The sequence below is a fragment of the Bradysia coprophila genome, unplaced genomic scaffold (assembly GCF_014529535.1).
Source record: "Bradysia coprophila strain Holo2 unplaced genomic scaffold, BU_Bcop_v1 contig_350, whole genome shotgun sequence".
Classification (NCBI taxonomy): Eukaryota; Metazoa; Arthropoda; class Insecta; order Diptera; family Sciaridae; genus Bradysia; species Bradysia coprophila.
The window spans coordinates 5,072,501-5,090,588 of record NW_023503608.1 but is presented as its reverse complement, the minus strand read 5'-3'; the positions used below and the strand labels follow the sequence as shown (position 1 = coordinate 5,090,588).

The window sequence follows — 18,088 nt, the reverse complement described above, 5'->3', positions numbered from 1 at the left end:
GGCAACAACAGGCACAAGAACAGATTTTTTAAACGGTCGTTTGGCCTCTTATTTTGTATGAAACGTCTATAACTCAGGGACCTAAACCAACATAAAAAAGTGAATTTATATGAGAATTTTGGATACTGCGTCGTGGAGGAATTTTATTTCAATAATGTTCTCGTGCCTGTTCTTGGAGTTCGTTGGAATAGGACATTCGATATTGTTAACGTTACGCATCAGAGGATCTTTTATAAGTAAGTGTGCTTGTGGACATGTAATGTTGCCATCGTCATATTTTCTCGTGGCTAATGTTCTTGCACCTGCACCTGTTTGTATGGAATTCGAATTCACTTCACCACTAGCTGCAACTTGACCCAATGGAACTTCAATAGAGCCTTCAGTTTTTATAATTTTAACTATTTAATTCTGTTGAACATGACGACCATTATAAAAGTAAAACCAACGCACTATGCGTTGGTAAAACCATAGCATCTGATGCTATGGTAAAACCCTTACAGAGAAAGTTTATTGGCATGTCACCGGAACACATTTGGTGTTCACTCATCGTTCATCCAATAGATTACAGATTACTTTTAACAACAAACAGTTTCAAATACAGGAACGGATCGGAATATGCAGTTTAGTTTGTTAAACATACCTTCCACAGACCATCATATCGGATCCGAATCCAAAAGCGACAATGACGTTGACACCGAGGCAGTGAAGCTGTTCTTGTGAGCTTTTTAATAGATAGGTATATTTTGGTTTGCGCACAATTATTGGTTGATTAATAAATTTGAAGTTCAATTTTGGTTAAAGTTGCATTTTTATGCTGTCATTGACTTGAGTATGTAAATGTATATATTTTATACTGATTGAATTCGTCGTTGATATACTTTCTTCCTATACTTTCTATACTTCCTTGAATGTTATGAATTTATTTTTTTTAACGAAAAATGCGTATGAATTCTAGGGTTTTTTTAGTATAAAAATGGAAGGAAAAATAATTCGCACAGAAAGTGGTGATTTTGAAGAAAATTAACGATTTTCCGATTGTGTACTGGGGCGAACCTGATAAACATTACGTTGTTAACTAGAAGATTGATTGTTTTTCACTTTTCCTTTTTTCAATCTGCAAGGTACATACAAACCTTTTGAAGTTTCTTTAAACGTAAATGTAAAGTAAATTTTCTTTTCTATTGAATTTTTCAAGCCCAAAAAGTGGCTATTATGATACAAAAGTGTCAAGAAATTTCATGTGTAAATTTGAAAAAGCCTAGAAGGCTGTAATAGTACATTACTATATCAGTGAAGTAATTTGATATCTTGTATCCAAATGAGTAAAAGTATCCGAGGGCTTCAGCCCGAGGTACTTTTACTCATCGTGATACGAGATATCAAATTATTTCACGTGTAAAGTATAACGTTTTACTTTACGAGCGAGGGAAAAGGTTTCCACTAGTGAGGGAGTAGCCACATTACCTCACTAGTAAAGTAAATTTATTTTAAGTATAAAATATTTGTAAAAACTGTAAAGAATTTTGATTTGAATAAACTATGATAAAAATAAAAAAATTTAAAAAAAAAATTGTTGTTAAAATTGTACGTTCTGCCGAAGTTGTACTATCGAAATTTAGTCAATGAGCATTTGCAAAGAGTGAATCTGGTTATGCCTAGGTTGAATGTTATAACTGCGGAAGTGGAGAAGGAAGTTCAAGCTATTCATCCGGAACTGGTAATTGGTTGGGGGGGGGACATAGAGAGGTTACAGACTCCGAAGCAAATTTGATAAACGATATATATTTCGAAATCGATTTAAAAAATTTCGGAATGCCAGGTCAACGACAGAGTAAAGTTAACCAGGCAGGAGCGCTGATTTGACTAGGGACCTGAATAATCTAGTAGCCCGAGTTCATTTTCATACAGTGTATTAGGTCCCTTATTAGACGTTTCGAAAATGAACCGCTCCTGCCTGGTTTATTTCACTCTGCCGTGCTTTACCATTTTTTATAAGTATTTAACCATTTAAATTCAAAAATGTCTGGTTTCCCGTGGTAATGGGGATAGTTCGCGGCTAAAATTGGCCTTCCTGCCAATTTCGATCTAGAATTTCTCTATATCTATACTATCTTTGTAATGTTTACATTGATTTAATGATTTATTGAATCTGGTAGTATCTTTACAAACCGACTTAAAATTTTTATTCTTAACCTGGTATCGTAAGGCAGAATAATCCATCGGTAGTCCCATTGTAACATTTTAAGACCAAATTAGTTTTTCTCACTAAACCGTATCTTGCTCGTAAATCGTGTTCGAACTCAATTAACTCAAAAGTTTGTTTTTTTTTTTTTTTAATTACTAGCCAACGGCTAAAAAAGCTTACTGGCTATACATTACAACGTGAACAAATTCAAAATTGACGTATTTTAGCATCACGTCTGATAACGAACCCGGAGATGAGATTTCGACCCAGTCGACCCGTCGGAGTCTTAATCCATCCTTCGTTATGTGATTCACGATTTTGTGTATTCGGTGCAAAACGATTACGGACGGCCAGCGTTTTACCAGCAATCCGCAGCGAGCGTAGTGATGACACTGAGTTCGATTGTACCATGGATATAGGCCACATGTGCATTCAACATGAAAAATAAAAATAAAAACGTCGGTCACTGAATGATAAAGCAACAATTCAAAATTCAAAATGGTGTAGGTGAAAAAGGAGCGAAAATGGCCACGAATTGGCTTACTGACAGGTTCATCCAGCCGATATCAGGAAGCCGTGTCTCTTCAATACGGCATCAGTCAACAATGTCAACCTCACTGACGTCCGAAACGCTCCTCGAGTGGCTGAGACAGCACTGTGATGGGAAAACAAGTTGAATATCCTGGACAGATTATTGACCGGTTCAAACAGGCCATAATTCGAACGATGCCTCGCCAGTACCAGGTAGCTGGCACTCCTCAAATCCCTGGCAGGCACATTAACCCTAAACTTTCCAACCAAACTGGGAGAGTCAACGCGACCGGTCAAAACGTCGTAGACAAACATCGCTGCCAAATTGATGCGTCTGCGAGACAAGCTGTCCAAGCCGATCATCGTACACCTACTCACGTACGGCGGGAGACGATAATTAGAATCTCTCCTCACTGTCCTCCTCAGGGCATAGATCAGAAAACGTTTCTGAATCGACTCAATCGCATCTACACCATTCTGGTAGTAAGGTGACCAGACTACCGAAGCATATTCCAAATGGGATCTCACATACGCGAAATAAACACTCTTAAGAGCCTCAACATTGTCAAAGTCACGGCACACTCTCTTCACAAAGCCCAACATCGAATACGCTTTAGTTATCACTAATTCAACGTGTTTACTAAACGAAACATTCTCGGTGAACGTCACACCGAGGTCACGAATCTCAGTCACTCTCTTAATAAGCGTTCCGTCGATCGCATAGCAAAAACGAATCGGGTTACGAATCCGAAAGAAAGACATCGAGGCACACTTCCCAACGTTCAGGCACAAGAAATTCGCTTCACACCAGCGATTGATCGCTTCAAGGTCACGCTGCAGACTGATACAATCTTCCAAAGACTTCACGGTACAACTTGAGGTCGTCAGCATACAACGAACACTTGGAACGCAAAACCCTAACAATGTCATTGAAGAAAATGAGAAACAACAAAGGGCCCAAATGACTCCCCTGGGGAACACCAGACGTTACCGAAAACTGGTCAGATTTACATCCTAACAGCCTTACGTGCTGAGTGCGACCACTGAGATACGTCTGCAACCAATCAACTTGAATTTCTGGCGAAGATTAAAAATCTAATTCCGAAAAAATTACTTTTTTAAAGTAATCCCCTCGGACCTAAAAATTCTAATTGCATATTTTTGTTTATGTGCATAACAACTTTGCTTAACCTGAGACGAAAGGCTTTTCGGTTAAGGTTAAGCCAAGTTTGTATGCAGAAAGTAGTTTCATTTTGAATTTGCAGCGTCACAGTCAGCTTCGGTACTAGATAGAGTAATGTCGAGATCACTGCAGAGTAAAATAATTTCGTTTTCAAATGTCTCGTGTCTGGTAAGCAGCACAGGACAGGTTGAGTTGTAAATTTTTATAACAAATAGACGATATGTAGACAAAATATTTTATTGTTTTACCTGACCTTAAAATATATGGTGTGTGACAACACACTTTGCCAGATCCAAACCCTTTGTGTACACATACCTGAAACATTTTTCATCTCTAATGCCTGCGTTCAGAAGTACTCAAAGTTAAGCCTCGTTTCATAGACGCGTGGACAATTTATTTTAGCTGTCACTTCGTACGCTGTGTGCGCACCTATTCTCACGATAATCCTTTTGCTCATGTCATTCCAAACATGAATTACCGTCGAGTTCTTTGTCAACTGCAGTGTTGTATTTGTCATCGATACATCGAAGAACAGTTTCCAACGTTCCCATGAAACTGCATAGAATACACTTCTCGGATAAACGCGGAATCCTTTGCATTGTTCACGTGTCATCAGTTTACGGTCTCTCGTTTCGCACAACCGTTCCAGTGTTTCGGTGAGCACCAGTGGACCGTTGTCTATAAATATTTCGCCGTTGAAATGGTTTAGCAGAAACCTGGGAACATTTTTAAGCTGATTGAGCGATGACATTAAGGGATATCCACAAAGTAAATTTTCTCTTACCGAAGGCACTCTTCCGACAACTCGCGTCCCAGCTGATCAGTATCGAAGTGCATCACTCCACAGCCAATTGCAATATCCGAATCATCTCCAGCAAAATTTTTACCAAGATCATCGAAATTCCGTTGCACCACCACATCCAAATCCAAATACATTCCACCGAATTTGTACAGTGTCACGTAGCGTAAAACATCGGACATGTGCTCGTGCAAGTACTTTGATTCGAATAAAGCACCGTCGCTTAACCATGCCTCTAACGGTGTGTCTTGCACATATCTCCATAAATTATTGTTGCGCAGATGGACATTCGGATACGTTTTCAGCGCTTCAATGGTTTTCGGTATATGCGAGACGTCTCGAAAACCAACCGGTGATGCGAACAAAACGTATATACGACGATCGGGATTCAGTCTTGCTGCCGATTCGATAGCACAAGCCTGTCTATACCAAGGACATAAAATGTAAAAACACTACCAACACAGACCCATATCGTGACATATACCTCGAATTCAAATGAACCAGGCCGGAACTGGAGCACGTAGTTTCATGGAAAAATATATTTTCGCCTGTAGTCGGTTTTCGGTCCATCACGTCTTCTAAATATTGAATTTCATAGTCATTGCTATGTGGGGCAGTGGCGTTGTACCGTTGATAACACACTTTCGATTTTATTGACCTCAACTTCGGTGAATCGATCTTTGTACGTAATGGAATTCCTTCGAATGTCGTGATTTTTTTGGGTAATACCTTTCTTTGTAGAACAAGCATAAATGAAAAGTAGCAAATGAACAGTGTACCAATTATTGACGCAATCAGTTTGCCATTCCCGGCTCTACTTCTGCCTTTAAAGATCATAGTTTTGACTAAGTTCGGCACTTTAGCATGCTTTCACTAGTTATTTGACCCGGAGATGAAGTGGAGTGGAGGCCGAGGACGTATTCACCACCGCGGTCAAAAATTTACTTAATATACTATCATTGCTCCATGTTAGCAAGGCGCCGTGACGCAAGTCCTAACCCACTAAAAACTTCGAATTTTTTTTTCTGCAGGACTGAGGAACATGTAGATCATCTTCAAGGCCGTTTGAAATGCCACCGACGTTTAGAAACACCATTGAAGTTAAAAAAAAATCTTACACAAATGAATGAATGAACGAAACATTTAAAGAAGAGAATGGTTCAGTAAAAATTGATCAGCGAAAATCCATATCGACAACGCTATTAGAAAATCCAACATCGTGACGAGTAAACTTAAACATCCCGTGGAATGGAGGGAGGTATAGCACGATGGGCCCAACAAAGATGGCCTCAGTGTTTTATAATATCAACGATTACGTTCTTTCTAACTCGCTGGATTTTTGCCCAGTGGTTTTTTTGTTTAGTTTAAGGAAATTCTACAAAATCTAATTGATTGATGTATAAGCCTCTGAATAAATCTAAACTTAGACATCTCCTAATAAGTTCCCGAATATCATTCAATGTCAAAACCAATTTCTACAAATCAATTATACGACCGATTTTAAGCAATGCTTCACCAGTATGGGCGAACCCATCGACTACTTCATCATCACAAATGGAACGCATCCGGTTAGCCGAAAGGAAAATACTTCGGCTACCACTAACTCTAAACGCGAACGAGGCACCTTCCTTCATGTACACCACCTCTGCACTGAAAGTACCGCTGCACTGAAAGTACGAAGTCAAGCATCAGCAATATTACCAACGTCTTTCTGGTCGAAATGGCGTTACACTATTTGACAACGATAGTTTGCTTGTATTCAACAAGAGTCAACGTGGATTGGCCCGTCAACTGTACAACACGAACCAATGATCGAAAAGACGACAATCGCTTGGCCTATGCAAGTTTCGGATTCAGTGTCACCCGAACATTTCGTGGCATGAGTGGTTAATAGAAAGAAGAGATTCTGTTTACTTGAGTATCATAGTTTTCCGTTTCTTCTTCCGAGTTTTGTTTTTTGCTTTCTGTTAATATTCAGTAAACTTTTCCTATTTATATTTCATGTGCGATACTTTAAAAAGAGTCAAGTTCAACTTAAGAGGCACCGGTACTTTGCCGAAAAGCATACATTAGGGCGATTTTTAAATACTGGATTTTAGTTTACTTTTGATGATATCTTTCCACCAGAATCCTTTTTGAAAAATGTACGACCGCAATTCCGACCACGAATGTGTTAGCTTTCAACAGAAAATAGATTTGGTTGCAGCAATTTGACCAGCTCTGAGAACAATGTGCAGTTTATGAAAATTTCATTAAACTGCTCACTTTTCTCAGAGCTGGTCAAACGACTACAACCAAAACTATTTTCTGTTGAAAGCTAACATATTCGTGGTCGGAATTGCGGTCGCACATTTTTCAAAAAGGATTCTGATGAAAAGATATTAACAAAAATGAAATACGAAACACGCAAATGTAGGCTACAATTTTAGCTAAGTGCCGGTGCCTCTTAAGTAGGTTTGATCTGCCCACAATGATATGTTTTAGATTGTATTTGTTAATATATGAACAAATAAGGAAGGTTACGTCAGATTTGGCTGAGATGTTCAATTTGAAAATTTGAATGAAGAAATGTACGTTTTGAAATCACGGCAGAGTAAAATAAACCATTTAGGACCGGTTCATTTTCGAAACGTCAAATAAAGGACCTAATACACTGTATGAAAATGAAGTCAAATGAACACTGACATAAATTAAAAAAAATTATTCGCAAAAATATAGGGCGACTAGATTATTCAGGTCCTTTGTTGACAGATGATGAGGCAACCACTGTAAATAAAATTAAGAAAATTAAAAAAATACATTCATAAAGCCAACGCACTGTCTCCTTCTAATTGAATGATGTCAAAGTCAGCTTCGGTCGCTTCGGTGACAGTGCTATGATAAAGCCGAATCATCTGCCACTGTGTGACCTATCATCCTTGCGTCGAATCTGTAAAAGTGTCAACCCCCACCGATATCAGTTCTTTAGTAAGTGGATAAAGGGACATGTGTCACACTTCCACTGTAAGTGGTTTTTGGGCGATTTTATATTCAAGCTGACCAAAAAGTCACATTCCGATAACACCGATCTCTGAGTTTTTTCCTAGATAGGGGTGGATAGATGTTCCACCAAATTGTTCAATATAATATCAAAGTCTTTCAATCCAAAGTATACAAACACAGTGGGGCTAAACCACTATAGTTCACAAAATTCGTACTTAAGTAAATTTAGTAAAATTTTGACATTTCGCCCATACATCAAATGACAAAATTTTACGAAATTGACTTACTTACGAACCATAATGGTTTACCCCTAGTGTTTACTTATATACTTTGGTCGTAATGTTTAGAGTGGCAGTTTCGATCAGCTGATTTCTGATTACAACGCACACGTGTAAAAGTGAACTGTCAACATTGTTGGACTTGTTGTTGACATTCTTCAAATTTAGTATTTTTTAACCGCTCTGCGGAATTTAAACTTCGAACAGTACAAATTACTGTCCATTTACATCTTCGATAACCAGAAATGGATTCACTATACACATCTGGTGTTCAACAGATATTCACGTTGCAAAATGTGTTCACCAACTACAACACATCGATGATCGGCATTTCAAAAGTGTTCGATCCTAACTATGCATTTTTTCTCTACACACCCGTATTGTTCGCGTTCGATTTTCGTGCCGGTAAAAGCATTCTCTGGACTACAGTGTTAACTGAATGGGCAAACCAAATTTTGAAGTGGCTGTTGTAAGTAAATATTTATGCAGAGTGGCATATGTGCAATGACATAATAGTGTCATTATTATGTCATTGCATATGTGTATGAGAATTCAACATATTCTTCAAGGTTCGGCGAACGACCTTACTGGTGGAGCTTAGAGTATGTCGACACGCATCAAGGAATGCCACAGCTTCAACAATTTTCTGTTACATGTGAGACTGGACCGGGTAGTCCTTCTGGTCATGCTATGATCACTGCAGCTATCTTCTACATAATCTTCGACTACATTACGAGAAAAATTAAAATTCTGCAAGTTCCAATCTGGACGGCTTACATGTTAATGATCTTTAGTGTCTCGATGTCTAGGCTTTTCATTGCAGCCCATTTTCCACATCAAGGTAAATTCAATGTCGCTATTAAACTAACTAACTAACTAACTAACTATTAAATTTTCTAAGTAAAAGAAAATCATTGCAGTTGTTGTTGGCGCTGTACTCGGATACATGATCGCGAATCTTGTATTGAAATCAAGTTTCAAAGTGGAACAAGCCAGCAGATCGAACTATATTTGGACAACAGTGTTTCTGTTCATTAGTGCTCTTGCCACCTATTTCTCATTGAATCTGCTGGGTTTCGATGCTGATTGGTCAGTCAAAAAAGCGATCGAATTCTGTCAGCGACCAGAATGGATTCATTTGTCCACATCCCCTCTGTTCACGTTGATGCGATACACGGGTTTCTTACTCGGCTTCGGTTTGGGTTTGCATTCAAAAATGTTTCTCGAAAGTAGCAAATTTAATCGCACCGTCGGAACGAAACTCGTTACCGTCTTGGTTAGCATTTGCATAACGAAATTTAGTGAGTTGATTGTACAACCGAAGTCAGACATTTATTTGCTATATATCTTCGGATTTGTTATGAGTTGCAGTCTGGGTTTCGTATACTCGGCTATATCACCGTGGATAGCGGCTAAAATCTGTCTCGCTAACAGAAAGCAATTTTAATAAAATTAAAATTTGAAATAAAATTAGACGGTACGATGAACTGATTATTGTGGTCGCGCCCTAACACTCAATCCAGTGGTAAACTGTACAGTTCAATACAATTCAGATTACAATACCTGTCATTCATAAAGTATGACACGTCTTTAAGGTCTTTCTGTTACACAAAAATGTGTGAAAACATAGCACAGCTTCTAGCACAAACACTCATTATGGTGAAAGACTAAAAAAATTGCATGGACTGTCACGCTAGGCCAGAACTATGAGGTACTAGTTGTGTACTGACCTACGTCTGCGATTTCCTACAAGAACGGCACGCACCAAGAAAATGTCACTTTCTTTGCGTTGAAAAATCGGCCTTTTCGCTAGGCAGTTTTTTTTCGGCCTTGAGGTTGGTTATTCCAGCAGACCGACTGTTTCATCTTGAACACATTTTGGAAAATTAAAAAAGCGAGAAAGGGTTGAATGACTCAATTTCAATGTCAACGGTGTGTTTTCTCTAAACCCATGAGATACTGTCAAGTGAACTATGTAGGAAAAGTGAAAAGTCAAGGCTAAGTGTTATATTTTGTTGATCGGGAAGCTGAGGTCAATAATTACCATAGAGTTACACTTTTCCCTAATATACTCACAGTACACTACGAGATATACGAGACACTTCAAGTAAAAGTGCTTCGAGTGACAGCTGCCAAATAGAGTACTATTTTGTATGAAAAATTTCTACAAAGTTTTTTACAGGCCAAAATTTGTTTTATACACTGTCCAATTTCAGTACTTTATTTAGAGTACCACACCTGCATGCTTGAAGTGCGTTGATTTAACCTGTCACATATGGCCATTCATCTCTTATCGATAACGACGACAAAAACAATGACAAGCTTTGGGTTATATGGTCGTTTATATAGGAAAATTCATCGAAAAGAAATTGAAGTACAAGATCTGAAATCAACAGATTGAAATTATTTTAATCGATGGAAAAAATAGTCCAGATAATAACACTGGTCATATGCTTGCCGCTTGTAAGAGGTTAAGCAATATGCTTTTATCTCCTATGTACTGCGAAAATTAATTTTTCGCAGGGGGCCCGCAAAAGAAAAATTCACATTCACTTAAGAGGTAAAATTACTTACATAATTGTGCGGAAATCGTTGTTTTGACTCGTGTGGTTCAGTCCATACTTTTCAAAGCAACGATTTTCCGCACAAGTATGTAATCTATTTTTACGTGCTTCTGGTCGGTAAATGCAATTTTTTGAGTACATTTTTCGCATTTACCGACCAGAAGCACGTAAAGCACTGTACGTACTATTACGTTCAATTTCTGCATTGGTAGGTAACAATGTTTCAATTATTTTTCGAAAAGTTCATTTTCCGTCAATGACTTTAAAATGGTTGTTTGATCAGTTTGTCCCTATTTGCCGTTAACAAAAATGTGTGGCTGAAAGGTCGTTCTTCTTATGTTTCCTTTCTTGTTCAGGTCGTTTTGTTAGTTTTCTTTCTTTCTTTTCAAAACTTTAGTTAGGTAGTTAGGTTGTTAGATTATCTCTGAACAAACATTCACCTGAACGAAATGTCTGAAAGCTTTATTATTTCGTTTAAAATTTGGGAAAGGTTAAGACGTAGCATGGGATTAATATTTATTGATAAAAAATCTTCAAAAAAATATTTGCGGCTATGGAAAGCACTAAAAACAGCAGTTTTAGCGAAATGTTTGTCAGTCGAATTCAATCATTCTTTAAAATGAAAACGTATTAATTGTGTAGCAATAAAACACACGGATAATCAAACTATTATTTACGAATTAACATTTATTCAGGGTTAACGGCCTAGATGTGTAGACACTACTTAGATATTACCAGACCTACTCGATGACATAGTAGATAAAATAGGGAAAAATCCATGTGCAATCATAGTTTGCCTATTTTGAATTCGGCTCGCTCCTGTTTAACTAAATTACAATTCTCCACTTTTGACATCAATCTCTGCGTCGCTACTTCTTTTGGTAAATTCCATAGAGGTAGACTACCGTGAGTGCTTTCACACATTTTTTACCTGTCGTTACAAGAGAACGCACAGGGGTTGAATGGACACATCAAAGTCATAAACCGTGCATAACAGAGCTTAACAGTGCTCTTCCCTTTCCCTCGATAGAGCATCAACGCTCTTCATTTCACGTAAAGTGATTTAGCATACAGAAGCAGAGAAGCTGTTTGGGCCTTAGGAAAACTGCGGAGGCCCAAGGACAGTATAGAACTATCCATCATCAGTTGTTACTTCAGTTCCCTTCACAAGACAGCAATGAAAACTCTTACTTGAACTTCGTTTGAGAGTTTCACGTAGGGGTAACAGAATGAAGCTTTGAAGCTCTGAAAGGCCTAAAATCCACAAGAAACTTTAGTTAAGCAAACCAAGTCGGATCAAAGCTCAATTCGTAAAGAATAACTCACTACTCACTTCGCTCAAGTTGGACCATCCTCGACCATGCTCAAAATTTCGTCGTAGATGGACTTACCTCACTTAGGCACTCAATAGAACAGCACTGTTGACCAGAGATATAGCAAGTGGGGTGTTGTTGGAAAGCTGAGACTAGCAGCAAAACAAAATTAAGCAGTTTGGCTGCGAAAAATTATCATGAGTGTGACTTAGGTGTTGCTGGGTTCCCCACTATGGCCAAAAATGAAAGAAAAATTTTGAAGCACTATAAAGTTGCGATGTAGAAAATTTAAAAAAGGAATTTTTCGGATATTGGTAGAGCCACCTCTAATTACCACCTCGGTGACACACGTATCCACGCCTGCAGAACCTTTCAAAGATCGTCATTTTTCAACTTCAATGAGTCGCCACCTGTCCACCTTGCATCCATGCGATTTTTTTTTGTACTATGACTATTAGAATTCCATATACTATCGATTGCAACCCCAATCAGTTCTATCGCACCCACAGAGCACTCTAGGGAGCCTTGGTCCGGGTGCTCCAGACTGCACGGATGAAAATCAAAAATTTTTGTGGAACGTTGTTCAGGGTCACAAGCAGACTAAGAATATCCAAAAATATCAAATTTGCGACGACATGTTTAATTAAACTCCATTCAACCACACCGTGTGTACATTTTCAAGCATTTGTTCGTGTAAATTGTTGTACTTTTTCGTTGATTTTCTTTCGCTCGGGAGAAGAACTTACAAAAATAAAGAATAATATAGCCTTCTTAGAGAAGGTTGCTCCCCTATATAGCGCAGCATATCCATCAATAATGATCTACAGACGCGAACGATTCTTACTCTAATCACTTAGTTGCCATATGGTGGTATCGTGGTCCTTTATAATCTGCTACTTTGTCAATTTGCATGTAATTCTGGTAACCAATTATTCGAAATAAATAAGCGAAATTTAATATGACTGAAAGAACATTCACCTGGACGTAAATATAAATATGTGCAGTGTGCTCAATTACATTGTTTTGAAATTTCGTAGGTTTGCGTCACGTCCAATTGATGTTTAAATATTTATTTGGAAAAAATTCTCATTAATTCTCATAAATCTTACTGAATTTTCGATATAAAAGCGGCAATTTTACAGAAATATTTGTCAGTCGAACTTGATTATTCCTTCAGATGAATCCCAAAACATATTTCAAAGTTGCGGTAATCTTCGTGTTGCTAGGTCTCGCATCGGCTGGCGGCTGTCTAGGCGGTCTAGGTATGTAGTAAAAATAACCGTAGAAAATCAGAGACTTAAACACATTTATTTAAGGTCAACGGCCCAGATGTGGAAAAGTTTTTGACCTCATACCAGTGGTGAATGACGTTGCTAATGCAATAGTTGCAAGTCCATGCGATACCCTAGTTTGCATGTTGGGTGTTAAATGCCAACTAACTTGCAATTCTCCACTGTTAACATCAATCTCTTTCTTTCTAACTACTTTGACGAATTCATTAGTTTGTGATGATTGTCTAGTACCATGTCCCGATAACCTGGCGATCGAGAAATGTTTAAATGTGGATGGACGACAGTCGTTCCTTGGATTGTTTTAATTTGGCAAATAAAAATAAATTTGTAAACACTAATTTTTGAGTTTCATTTTGATTCAAGAGTTAGATAAGAAATACCAAATAAAGTTTACACTATAGGTCTAGGGTGTAGCGGTTTTTACAAAATGTCTTAATTCTTTTAAGGCTCAGCCGGAAATCCACTCAGCTGGTCCACCTGATCATTTTATGGAAGAAAAAAATTTGTCAAACTTTAATTTTGTGCTTAATTTTGAAAATGTCGTCGTTTTCGGTCCACGTCACATATATCGATTTTTTACGGTGGGCTCAGTGTACATAAAAAGTTGGGTCCATACGGTAATCTAATCTCCAGACTTCACAGAATATTTTACAAAAAAGATCAAGTCTAAAAAATATTTTTTGAGCTCGTGACTGAATGTCAAAGTTCCCCGATGGTCACTTTGAGACCTTAATCTCGCTGCAAAATTTAATGAAAATGTGCAAAAATGTAAATTAAACGTTAAATATACTAAATGGACCGCTGTGAGTCAAACAAAACATCTGATTTGAGTTGGGATATCTAAATTTGATATATATCTGACGAAAATTTGTGTTTTTGGTACATGAAATATTGGCGACGAAAGTCGGATTACCTCAAATCAATAGTTTTTTAGCTTTTAGCTATTTATATCAATACGAAACCTTTAATTCCGTTATTTAAACATGAAATTTCTTATATAAATATACTTCGGCTTTACCGAAATGTTTGTCATACGATTTCACTCGTTGTTTAACATGAATTGTATGACTAGATGGTCTAGGTGGTATGAAGTAAAGAATTCGCAGAACATCAGACAGTTAGAAAGTAACCTTTTATTCAAGGGCAACGACCCAGGCGTGAACGCGATGAAGTTGTGACATGCTTAAAGATCCATACGACCTCATAGATTGCTTGCTGAATGGTACTTGCTAACGAGCTTGCAATTCTAGACTGGTAACATCATTAGTGTCTGATTCGGTAAATTCTCCAAGTTGTAACAGAGTTCTAATGCCATGTCCGGTCCGGATAACCTGGCAATCGAGAAGTGCTCAAATCCGAACGGACGAAAAGCGATCCTTGGATAGTAGATTTTTAAATGGAAACATAATTTGTAAATGGAAACAAATTCTATTTAAAATACGTAATAAAAGTTGATGTTTACTTCCTCAATAAATCGATTTTTCACAATGGGAATGGGCGTTTTAAAATCTTCGTGGGTAACAGCAAATGTGGGCACGGGCATGGACATTCTTAGGAAGTTTTGACGTCCAGATGATTTTCCAGTTATCGTTAACATTCATGCACAGTTACATCGAATTTTAGCAAATTCTCTCTCAAATCCTCAATCCTCCAGTTTATTTGATATGACCAAGGTAAATATAGTGAGGAGGTAATGTCATTCAGACGCGCGGCATAGCACATAAGTTCGATGCCAATGACATCTCTTTTTAAAATGGTTGACTAAAATTTACTTGTATTTCACAAAAATATTTTCGCTATCTCACAACAGATGGCCCGACTTTCTATTCCATTTTTTGCTTTCAACGAAGGGATGAGATCAAGGCTGTATACTTTGGGGATGTCACGCAGATCTCCATTTTATTAGATACGCGGGAACACACCTTTTCCATACAAACAAATTCACCAAAATTGAATTTGTATGGCGTGGTGAATTTTTTGTATGAAACGTGGTGTGTAACCCGCGTATCTGCATCTGCGTGACCTCCCCAAAGTATACAGCCTTGGATGAGATGGCGTTTGTATCGAACTTTCGTGCCACCGCACATCTGATTCGGTTATATATGGCATTACATCCTCACTATATTTACCTTGGATATGACTACCACCTCTAGTGTGGTTCCTTTTCACATGTTTAGAAAGTGTGTTGCTTATCTGGCATACAATCATTTCTCGGACATTTTTCACGACCTGAGAAGGTACTTTTGAAATGACATCCAAGTTTAAAAAAATTAATGACACATTTAAAGAAACTAAAGTGAGGTTACGTTTGAAAGTAACCTGAAGATGATTCTATACACATCTCATCTATTCTTCTTAATTTTCTTGGTTTTTTTTCGGCAATTTGATGTTTGCACAGATCTGCTACTAGCATGAACATAAAGTAGCAATGCTATGTTGTAAGTAGGAACGTTCTATTAGGACTCTGTTTCTGGACCGAGTAGATGTCTAAGTAAATACATTTTTTTTATTATTTTGAAAGTTAAATATTTACTAACTTAATATTTGCGGTTATGGAAAACTCATTAACAGCAACGACGGGTGACCTCGATGAAACGAGCGATGAACTCCGAGTAATGTTTTAATTGTACAATTATTTGCTTGTTTGAGAGTAATTTATCCGACGGAATTTTAAATTCGTCTCAATTAAACAAATAAAATTTAAAAAATAAAGATGAATACATACACGGCAGAGTAAAAGTAACCCAGGCAGGAGCGCTTGTTTGACTAGGGACCTGAATAATCTAGTAGGCCTATGTTTTTTGTGAATTAAATTTTTCAACTTATGTCAGTGTTCATTTGAGTTCATTTTCATACAAAGGATTAGGTCCCTCATTTGACGTTTCCGTAATGAACCGCTCCTGCCAGGGTTACTTTTACTCTGCCGTGATACCTCATAAATAACTTCACTTTAAACTAAATGTCTTCAATTTTGAATTATTTTTTTCTTGGATTCGACATATTTGCAGTCCTAATTTTTGGGTCCAACAATTTGCAAAGATTTTCGTACGCTACTAGCGCTTCTAAACTTCTATAGGTTTTTTATAATAAACATTCGACATTTCCGAATTCATCAGAATTTCATATTAGGACCTGAACACGAACAATTTTTAAACTTCATCGGGGCTTTGATGGAGCCGAGTTATTTCCGATGTGCTCGAGATTCGCACGTCGCATACGTTTTAGAAAGATGTATGGAGGCGTGTGTTTTGCTCTAGTTATGCGTATCGCGTATGGCATTAGATCTACGGATATCATTAGCGCCACGTACGAGGTCATGTATATAAGTTAAAGTTTGATTAGATGTGTCGAGATTTAAAGTAAACTGAAGAAGTCCATAGAAACTAATGATTTGCAGTGAAATTTTTTGTTTATTTCATCATTGAAAGCCACAAGAGATTAAGATATATTATCCATTTCTTAGACAATGACATATTTATGCTAAACACTTAATTCAATTGTACCTCAAGAAAATACAGATGATTCCCACTTTGGTTGATTGGAATAAAGTAATTGTGGTTTCTAGTAACAGTAGACATCAATATACTTTCGTAATTCGTATCGGAGGATATGGAGCCCATGGAGGTGAACGATAAATTATAGTATCCGGCAATGCGTTTGCTGATACGATTACCTTTTAAATGAAATTGTATTTTAACATGACTTACAATTATGTAAAAGTAAAAACTTTCTCACCAAGCTTAATACCAGTAAGGTAACACTCACTAACAACCACTTCATTTTGCAGTTTGAAATTCTAAAGGTTTATTTGACGATAAGTCCAACGAATTTGCCATTTTAATTTCTTGAATACATCAATACTTTTGAATTAATTTCTTCCACATCCCAAAAGATACACTTGGCATAAACGTCTGCATACGACGAGGGGTTAACAACTAGAAGAAATGGTGGGACATGAGGCATTTCCAATCAATGTTTCTTTTCTGTGTACAAAATTTTGTTGCGTATAAATAAACGTTGTTGTCAGCACCAAATTTTAACCAGTATCATGAAGATCTTGATAACACTCGTAACGATATTTCTGCTACAGGTCAAACATTTCAGTTTGTTTAACAAAACATTTTATTTAAGAAATTCATGGAATTGTTTCCTTTAGAACGTGAATGCAACACCTCCATGCCCAATGACAAATCCGGAGTTAATAAGCTGCCAAGGTGGAGAAAAAATTGCCCGAATTATCGATTCAAATGGCTGTTTGATTTGGACATGTGTACCAGATCAGCCGTATTGCTGTCCACAAATATCCCCATCAGCAACGCTATGTCTTGGTGAATCATCGGATCTTGACCAAGTTATGGATCCGATAACTGGCTGCAAGATATGGACCTGCGTACCGAGGCAACCACGCTGCTGCAAGCCAACCTCGCCAATACGCAAATGTAAAGAAAACTTTCATAACGGACAAGTGTATGATAGGAAAACTGCATGTCCAATTTGGACGTGCGTGCCGTGTCCAAGTATTGACGGAGAAGGAGAAAGAATTGCTTGTTCGAACGGCGATCCTATTCAAAGCATTGGATACAACGGTTGCCCGTTTTGGACGTGTCCAACGTGAACGACATTAAACTCTGTTTAATATCATCATCGAAGTAATTATTACATATGTAGTCATGTCTTTTCGACGCGATGATTTGTTAAAATAAATCAAATTAAAAACAGAAAATAAAATTTATAGTCAAACCTCCGTATGTTGACCACCCAAGAAATTGGTCAACTTAAACAGGTGGTCAACTCAGCGCCTAATATTAGCGAAAAATTTTACTAAAATTTCACTAATATTGGTGAAATATTTCACTAAATTTAGTGAAATTTTAGTAAAATTTAGTGAAATTTTTCGCTAATATTAGGCCCTGGGCCAACTTGTAGAAGTTTTTCGTTTAATGTCTAGTTCCCTATTTTTA

General features: G+C 37.5%; 2 protein-coding genes and 1 long non-coding RNA gene across 3 annotated transcripts; 1 reads left to right on the top strand and 2 right to left on the bottom strand.

Moving 5' to 3' along the window:
- Positions 1-4,140: 4,140 nt before the first annotated feature.
- Positions 4,141-5,623, bottom strand: LOC119080471 (lactosylceramide 4-alpha-galactosyltransferase-like). The gene is made up of 3 exons (XM_037188849.1): positions 5,183-5,623; positions 4,684-5,121; positions 4,141-4,615 (listed from the first exon to the last, which is right to left on the bottom strand). The coding sequence occupies exons 1-3, from the start codon at positions 5,533-5,535 to the stop codon at positions 4,246-4,248; spliced, it is 1,161 nt and encodes a 386-aa protein (XP_037044744.1). The 5' UTR covers positions 5,536-5,623; the 3' UTR covers positions 4,141-4,245.
- A 2,445-nt stretch (positions 5,624-8,068) lies between these two features.
- LOC119080483 (glucose-6-phosphatase 2-like) lies at positions 8,069-9,452 on the top strand. Its single transcript, XM_037188871.1, has 3 exons — positions 8,069-8,427; positions 8,528-8,799; positions 8,879-9,452. The coding sequence occupies exons 1-3, from the start codon at positions 8,204-8,206 to the stop codon at positions 9,403-9,405; spliced, it is 1,023 nt and encodes a 340-aa protein (XP_037044766.1). The 5' UTR covers positions 8,069-8,203; the 3' UTR covers positions 9,406-9,452.
- A 7,112-nt stretch (positions 9,453-16,564) lies between these two features.
- Positions 16,565-16,966, bottom strand: LOC119080565. The gene is made up of 2 exons (XR_005088334.1): positions 16,863-16,966; positions 16,565-16,800 (listed from the first exon to the last, which is right to left on the bottom strand). It is a non-coding gene; the product is annotated as an uncharacterized LOC119080565 (long non-coding RNA).
- Positions 16,967-18,088: the final 1,122 nt, after the last annotated feature.